Here is an 8,798-nt window from a genome sequence, read left to right as displayed (position 1 = left end):
ACATAATGGTGTGCTTTGTTAATTGACAGCCTGGGTGGAGGATGTGGCTGTCCCATCCTAGGACACCAAGGTGCCCCTGGGCAACCCCCGCCACGTGCAAAGAAGAGATGAATCCTGTGAGCTCCACCGAGAGGTTCCCACAGCTGGTCCCAGACTGAGAAGATGACCATGCAGTATTACTGGGGCAGACTTGGGGCTTTGCAGGGTCCTGGAGGACACAGGCAACACTGCCCAGGAAAATGGAAAACCGGAACAAATGCCAGCATCAGAAGAATGTGTGCACGGGGACAGGAAGGAAAAGTACGCTAAAATAGAAAGCGGGAAGAAAAGCCTCTGTTAACTCCAATCCTACAGTAGCGCTCATCTCAGCAGCGTAAGAATTCACAGAATTATTTTTTAATAATATTTATCAGAAACATGGCACTTGACATCTTCAGGGCACTGAATATACAATGATTTTTCCTCACAACATCCCCGTGAGGTAGGCATTAGATTGCAGTTACTATTTGACATGTGGACAGAGGCAGAGAAGTATGTAATCAATCCTGCACAATTAAGTTAATGAAGTTCAACTCACTTAAGCATGGAGATGCCTTCAGTGACTTGACTGAAAACATGAGTGGGGCAGAGCTGATAAAGTATCAGCTATATTCTTTTACTCTAGTCAATTACAATGCCCAGGGTCCAACTCTGTTGCTTCCCCATAACCCCCTGCAAAAAACCACCTTTGTTAAACAAGATACACATGCGGAGAGTTGCTACAAAGTGAGGTCTGTAATAGAAATAGGAAAAAACCCACTTCAATTTAGCCTACATTTGAATAAAACCATGAGAGAAGTTTGCCTGCCCAGTCAAATAGAACAGTTTCAACTTCAGTCCTTTGACATCTCTGAGACAGCATTTCAGCCTTCAACTATGAGTAAGTATTTGCTTGATCTAAGAAAATCTAGGGAAAAAAATTTTGGTAGACTGATCACTGTCTCAGAAATTATGCTTATTTTAGTTAAATTGTTCTACTGAAGTCTGAGGGATTCCTGAATAGGAGGAAGAACTTTTGGGCTTAACTCTAACTTTGCATGTATTTAAAAAGCCCCTTAGTATACTAATTTCTCAAGTAAACCTCTTTCAGAATTTTTTTGTTCCAAAAATGAAATAGAACAGTTTTGTAAACTTTAACATAATAAAAAAAATCCTAGTTTTTAATATACAATTATTGATTAATTTCATTTAATAACTTTCTACCGTAAATCAACTTTAGGAAACAAAGAATACTTGACAGTATGGCTACTGTGATTAACTCATCTTCCTATAGCTTTCAGTTGAGATTTCTGAAAAGATATACTGTCCAAGAAAGATTCATAGTCTCCACCTGTGAACTATCACAGCTCAGCTGAAGTCAATGTAGCCATTATAATTCATTCAGACTGAGCAGCTAATCCGTTGATTCCTTCATGTGCAGTTATCAGTAATAATGGTCTGTCTCCAAGTTGAGAGATGATCACGATTAAAGAGGCCTGGGTCCACATACTCTGAAAACCAAAATATGTTGCCTTTCCCAGTAGAGAAATCTTCATTCTCATTTAATGGAAGATTCAGTCTCATGAAATAATGGCTGTGCACTACGATGGAAGAAGAATAAAGCAGTGGCTTTTGGAAGAAACCATCTTCATTTTGGGGGGGGGGGGAAAGAGGGAAGAGTAACTTAACACTACTACCACTGGACACATGAACTTCTAATCTGAGATTTGCTTTTCCTTCTGTAAATTGAAATTTTGTCACAACCTCTCCCCCAGGAAACTTTATCCTTGGTGAATATACAGAATTTTTAAATCCACAGAGCAATTGTAGTCTCCAGACAAGGGGGGGAAAAAAAAAGTAAAAGGCAAACAAAAAAGCTCAGAAGTGCACTTCGTATATCCTGCCTCACAAAGGGTTAAAGTGCTAAGTTTGATATAACCAAAAATTAAGTATCTCTCCTAGTCCTTAATTTTTTTAAATGAAACTTTATCTTTGGTTTCTTGTATCTTCTCTGTAATTTTATCCTTTGTTTCCTCCATCTTCTCTGTAATTTTATCCTTTGTTTCCTCCATCCTATCTTGTAGATATTCCTTTACTGGTGGTGGTGTGGACATGTAGCCATTCTTACGTAAATATTTAACAGTGATGGACGTTCCTCCCAAAGTCACAGTGTATCTGGCAGGAGTTGCAATCTTAAAGAAACCAAAGAACACACCATATCAATAAGACAGGACAATACTATCTAGCAAAAGGTATTTTTAATATTGAGAATTTATTTTGGCCAGTGTCAGATACTAAAAAGATCTTCTATTATAAGAAAATAATTAATATGCAGAAATGCATACCTTTTACTTAAAGTATCCTTTTGACAAAACCAGCACAGGCATTAGACTTCCATTTAAAAAAAAAACTCCCCATGCAGCTTGTGGGATGAGCATTAGGCATCTCAGAATGCAATTCAGAACAGACAGTTTGAACGCTGAGCCATATAAGCAAAGAGGAAATACTGACAACAAGATACGCTTTAAGTTCTAAAATTCACAAGAGTATAGGCAGCTTTCGGTCCAAAACCAGGAACCACACACAGAAAACCAGAGCTAAAAGAGACCTTAAGAGGTCAGCTAATCCAAGACACAACAAACCAGGTTTGTTATGCTAGACAGACTAACCTGTTCTTTCACAACTTCAAAGATAGAGCCTGCACAATCTTCCCTTTGTAACCTATTCTAGTGCTTCCACGTCTTGAAAGTTTCTTCCAACACTGCCAGATCTCCCAGCTATAATAAAATCTTTATATTTAACCACATTTATTTATTGGTCTCTTTTAGGCACAGGAATAATTGGCAAGAGTAGTGCTTTCACATTTTGTTTGGGAAAATAACCCCTTTAAATAACAGATAAGAAGCACATCATATTTGGAAACAAAACAGATGAGTGGCATTCGAAGCCAATACAGTACTTTGTTTTTGCATGGTCTGACACGTTTTAAGTTTCCCAAACACGGATTGTGCACATATAAAGCAATAAAAAGAAACCCCAAACTGAATGTAATTGATTCAAATGGACAATGAAAGTACTTGACTATGATGGAGAACTAAGGTAGGAAGACAAACTAGCGAATCCTCTAGGATAAAAATAACTGTACTTTTATCTGGAAATCATGAGGTGTTTAGACTTTACCGCTTCATCACTGTTAATTATGTCAGGGATACAGAGGAATAACTTAATTGTAATGAAATCTCTGAGGGCAGACAATAGCTCTGCAGCAAACAAAGAAGTTATTTTAGAAATACAGATAGACTCCTTAAAGGAACACAGAGCCCGTATCGACTTACACGTGGCTATTTTTACTACAAAAACGAATGTTCAAGTATGTGTAACTATCAAAGAGAGAAAACAGCATTAATTCTTTCTCCTGTAAACAAATAAACCCCATTTAGTTCACCAGGCAAGATTTAGAGCTTATTTAAACTATAATTGTACTTACTTTATACAATGCATATGCAGTTAGCGCATTTCCACTCTGGGAATTTTTCAGGATGTTTACTATGCTGTCTGGTAAGCCAATCAACTCCAGGAATGGAACAACATTCACTCCTCTGTAAAAGAGAAAAAAATTGACAACCTGAATTGGAATTTGAAACCTGAACAGTGATTTACAGTACCATTTCCATTCTTTAACTCTATTACACAGACTTTATAATTTGATAGCAAAGTGTTTTCTCATTTAAGCAATATACTTACAGGATTTATATTTCTGTACATATAGGCAAATCAATGTTCTTTTCAGCATTCCACCAAGAGGTGACCCATTTATATTATCCCTGTTGGGCTGAGCAGCTACTAACTTACCTGTGTCCCAGTTTATTATGTTGGAGGTAAGTAGATATAATGGTGGTAAGATAGCTACTCAGGCTCCAGTTGTGCAGGTTCAACTCCAGGTTCTGTTTTGCCTAAAATTACTTCTTTTTCTTTTTACAATTTCAGACTAATCTGCAGCATGCCCAGAAGCACAGAATCCAGACTTCAGTGTCCTCCATTCACTTTTAAATATATCAAACAGATGTAATGTGGCAAAAGAAAAGGACGCAACATGTTGTATGGAGAAGACTTCAGGGGTTTTGTGCCCAGTTGTTCTACCTTGTCAATATAAGGTGGAGGGAGCTCCTATCACAATTTCTTTCTATTTGAAAACCAGGGAAGCTAAGCGAACATCAGCACCAAAGAAAAAAAAGACAGCCCATCTTTACATTACAGTAGAAAGCTACATGCAGTTATAGAAGACCTGACTTTCCAATATTTAGAGCTGTTGTATTATTAGTATCATTATCCATTTCTACCTAATATTTTAAGCATTCTTCTGTGCATGCGATGACTTTAGCATCAGGAACAATAACGGGCAGTAATTTACTAACAGTTACTAGAACCTACAATCTGAAGGCCTATCCCCAGAGTAGAAAATGGAGACCTAGTAAGGTTTGAAAGACAGCATTAACCGTATTATGTAACAAACCACCGTTATTTAGTCTCGTATCATGAGCAGTCATTCTGAAAGTTATTTTTCCACTTCAAGAGGGTGCTGCTCCTGTGGCATGACAAACTGAAGCTTTGTTACAATTAGTTTCTAGTTAAATATTTCAGTTGTTTTCATCCATCAAATACCTATTTTAGTAGCTAACTTAAGTGTTTCATGAAAAGTAATCTTCACTCAATCTGAAATGTCTGGATGTAAGCATCAATCTGAATTCATTCAAAGCAAAATATTTTTATAGCTCAAGACCTTTATTCCTCTGACATGAGCTAAATTTAGAATGACATTTGGTTCTATAGCTCCTAGAAAGGGCAATTATGCCAGCTGGTTAGAGTAACTAAAACAAACACTTGTGCGGTAAGGCATTCTGATGTTAAAGCCCCATCCTTGCCACCACGAACTGTCGTCGTTTCATGCCTTCTATTATTAAATATACAACACCAGCAATCCAGAGATATTTACACATATTTAGCAAACCATTTGCAGATAGATAAAACCTCTTTCATCTGAACTGGCAGCTTATAGCTGATATAGTAGTTTTTTTCCTAATAAATGCCATTTTCCAGAACAGTATCTGGCACACGCTATAGCTGAAAGAAACTAAAATTAGAATACATAATTTATCTTTTTTTTTTAGCCACACAAATATTTAGTTTCCAATTCAAACATCTGGCCTACAGTAGCAATTTTTTCAGCGGAAGGCAGGAAAGACAGGAAACAAATAGAAAAAGGAGAAGATACACATGGCTTGTGAGGAGCTCAGAGTGAGGTGAACGACATGAAAGTCCAATGATGAGGAAGGACTGGGGATGAAGGCGGGAGGAAGTGGTGAAATGCCCCTCAAGTCCAATGGCAAAAAAAGAACAGGTCTATAAAGATCTCACCTAGCAAATCGTAATCAGGATTCCAAATCCCTATCTTTACCTTGTGAGAGGTTACTAACAATTTCAGTGCTGTTTAAATCCACGCGTATTTTGTGGAGATGAGCATTCCTTAAAATGTTAGCAACGTATCTGGTATAGACCAGTAACTGCATAATAATAGTACATACGTGACACACTCATGAATCCTATACGCTTTCGATATTAATCTTGTGCTTCAGTTAAAAATGTAGCCTCATTTCCCTATTACATATAGAGGCACTTTTTAACATGTAATAATAATTTATTGTCCTTTCACCTATGCAAGTCAGTCTCAATTCAACAGCAGTATTGGACACTGCAACAAAAATATCAACTTACTTCATGGCTGCATAGTAAAAGGATCCAAACCATACAGTGGAAGTCAGAAGATGCACTGGAATCATGACTTTTCCATACTGTTTAAAAGTTTTTTTGAATCTCTGAACAAGACTAATTGATTTGTCTTGTAATGGATCAGGATCTGAAGAATCTGAATCTACAGGGCTCTGCTTGGGCGTATCAGTGGCTGAAGTCGAAGGATTTCTCTCTTCTGGTACTTTGTGAGGAGCGTCTGCTGGCTGTGATGAAAAAACACTTTTCTTTGAGGCAAAGCATGCTGCACCTGCATGAAGACATCGTTTAGGAGGGTCCAGTGCCAGAATCACTTTGCATCCAACATTAGACAACACTGATTGCCCTTTTAAGCACTGAAAGATACTAGTGCGAGGAAAAACCAAACATGTCCCATGCGCCAGCTGAGATGCAGTATGTAATAGACTCCGTTGCATTTTGTTGAAGTGTGGCTGAGGTTTCTATAGAGCGGAAACAAGAAGAAAAGAGTAAACAAATTGCATTTCAAGAATCTGATTTCTAATTGCTCCAATGCCACTTGAAATTCTCAAATTTTAAATTGCTTTCTATTCTTCTACTTTAAAAGATTTTCCTTATCTTGCTTTGCAGAAATGGTTACCTTCTAGAATTAAGCAAATAATTTTACATCTCACTTCTTTAGCATTCTGAACTAAAATGGCCCCTTCACTTAACACACACTGCTCCTCACAGCTAAAATGCTCATTCTACTCTCTAAAAATATTTTTAGATGTTTAATGCTAACTACTGCTTTTATCTGCATAATCTGGCATAGCTATTGAAAAGTTACCCTTGAACTTCACTTCTAGTAGCTACTGATAGTTTGAGTGATATTTCCAGCCTACATAAATGTAGTATGAACTCACTGAAGTGCAATGAAAATTAATTTTTGATGTCAATACATTCTTAGATTTGGTATAATTTTTCATATTCTATACTATTGTGAACTAAGAGTAAAAGCTCATACAGTAAAAAAAGTCAATAATAATTATTAATAATCAATCAGTAGTCTTAATAGTAACAAACCTAACCACAAGAGCCTGCCCAGTATACATCTGTTAGGAAGGGGGACAGTGCTGTTGAATGGCATGTATTAACAGGAGGAAAATTGAACTGCAATTTCAGAAATATTACAATGCAAAGAGTATTTTAAAACTGTGGATAACCCAGTTAACCTTATGATTTTTAATACTTAACAGTTACTCCTGAAAGTTCAAAAGAACCATTGAGAGATTCCCCATAACAGAGGAGAGGAATTTTGTTTGGCATAGATAGACATCAAGAAGTCATTTTTTCCCCCCCTCAAAAATGCATGCTTTGAACTAGTGAATGAAACACTAACTCTCTCTCCTCTCCTTTATACGACTGCAAGTTACAGAACTAATTTTCCTTCCCTCCAAAAAAAGTGCCACTAATTGATTTTACGTAACAAATGCCAGTTAACTAAGTCAGTTGTAATATAGCTTTTTAATCTTTCTGATGCTTTTAAATTTTTAATTATTATAACAATTTTTGATCCAAACTAGAAATCATTTAGGTTTAATTGAAACTCCACTGTCGTCTTCATGTCTGCTTCCCCTTCACCTATAGCCTCAGATATATTTCAGTCAGGTGTTTCGATACTGAATTTGTCTAGGCTGCTGAAAATTATCAATACTTCATAACACAAGCAGAAGTTTCAAAAAAATGAAGCCATACATACCCTTTATTACTTTCCAGATATGCAACAAGAAAAGTATGATAAGGTTTGTATCTTCAAAAAGTTGCAACCCTTCCACTAGTGCCCCACCTTTCAAATATATGCCTTGAACATATTGAGGAGACTCTGCTAAAGTAGAAAAAAAGGCACATTTAGAGAAATAGCAACAGCAGCAAACTAATATTATGAAGGTTTTTGGTCAGCCTGAAACCTTGCTTACTGAAGAAGTTATTGGTATAAATTCCCCTTTGGATACTGACATGCTAATGGGAGATTTTTTTTCTGTGTAACTTACAAGTTCCTCAACTGTGAACTACTGTTTCCTTCCAAGATAGAGAAGTTTAATAACCCAAATGCATCTGTTGCAACATTCCTGCCTATCTGTATGTTTTCTAGATGTTATTGTTGTGCTTGAATTAATTGCAATTACTGGAATTACAACGTCTGACGTGGGAAAAAGATTGGAGGAACGGTTTCAAACTCCCTGGGAACCTCTACCTTGCATGTGAAGCTCAGACACCCACTTTTGTTGAACTCATACTAACAGAGGAGGTATTGCATCAACAGGGGAAAAGGGAACTCTTGTCTCTATGTAAGCAAGCAGTTACTCACTCCTGTTGAGTTATGAACTTAGTGGGAGCCAAGAAGTACTGCTGCTTATAGACCAGTAAATCAGCTACAGGTACTGCCTCTCAACGAGTCAGCCTTCTGTAAGAATTCACTGGAAGTAGCAACTGCCTGTGGTATCTCTGGTTTTACAAGAAGTGGAGATTCTTGCCGACTTCTTAGATCCAAATGCAATTGCTTCTCAAAACAAAAAAAATCAGTGAAAACGCTCAGCAAAACTCAAGTGTTAAGATGGCACTCTGTCATATACCAACTACCTTACTGATTTATAGAAATTATAACCACAAACTGGAAGAAGACAACTACATTGCTTGCCTACTGCCACTTACACTCCTTTCCTGAGGGATAACACTCTCCAGAGGACTGTTTTCCCCTCTCACTAATAAGTACGCAACACTGAGCATCTGCCCTAAGGAGATTTTTCACAATATCCAGCCAGCAGACTCAGCAAAGGATACCTATCCACCTATGGGAATTTGGGAGCTCTTGAGTCAGACTTCCGCCGTTCATCTGTTTACAGTGGATGGTACCCTATTGAAAAATATCTGTTCCAAACAAGCTTTGAAAATTGCCACCACGCAGCATGGGGGAAACCATGCTCAGCACTCTTGATTTTGGTTCATTAATGTTATTAACAGGACTCTGCATTCCA

At 37.3% G+C, this 8,798-nt stretch overlaps 1 protein-coding gene across 1 annotated transcript; it reads right to left on the bottom strand.

The window, feature by feature from the left end:
- Positions 1-627: 627 nt before the first annotated feature.
- On the bottom strand, positions 628-7,642 carry FAM210A (family with sequence similarity 210, member A). Its single transcript, XM_009318522.1, has 4 exons — positions 7,523-7,642; positions 5,791-6,263; positions 3,506-3,617; positions 628-2,210 (listed from the first exon to the last, which is right to left on the bottom strand). Exons 2-4 carry the CDS (start codon positions 6,237-6,239, stop codon positions 1,977-1,979), a joined length of 795 nt encoding a protein of 264 aa, XP_009316797.1. The 5' UTR covers positions 6,240-6,263; positions 7,523-7,642; the 3' UTR covers positions 628-1,976.
- Positions 7,643-8,798: the final 1,156 nt, after the last annotated feature.

Source organism: Pygoscelis adeliae, unplaced genomic scaffold, assembly GCF_000699105.1.
Source record: "Pygoscelis adeliae isolate BGI_AS28 unplaced genomic scaffold, ASM69910v1 Scaffold42, whole genome shotgun sequence".
Classification (NCBI taxonomy): Eukaryota; Metazoa; Chordata; class Aves; order Sphenisciformes; family Spheniscidae; genus Pygoscelis; species Pygoscelis adeliae.
The sequence above is the reverse complement of the archived record's forward strand: the minus strand, read 5'-3'. Positions and strand labels throughout refer to the sequence as shown.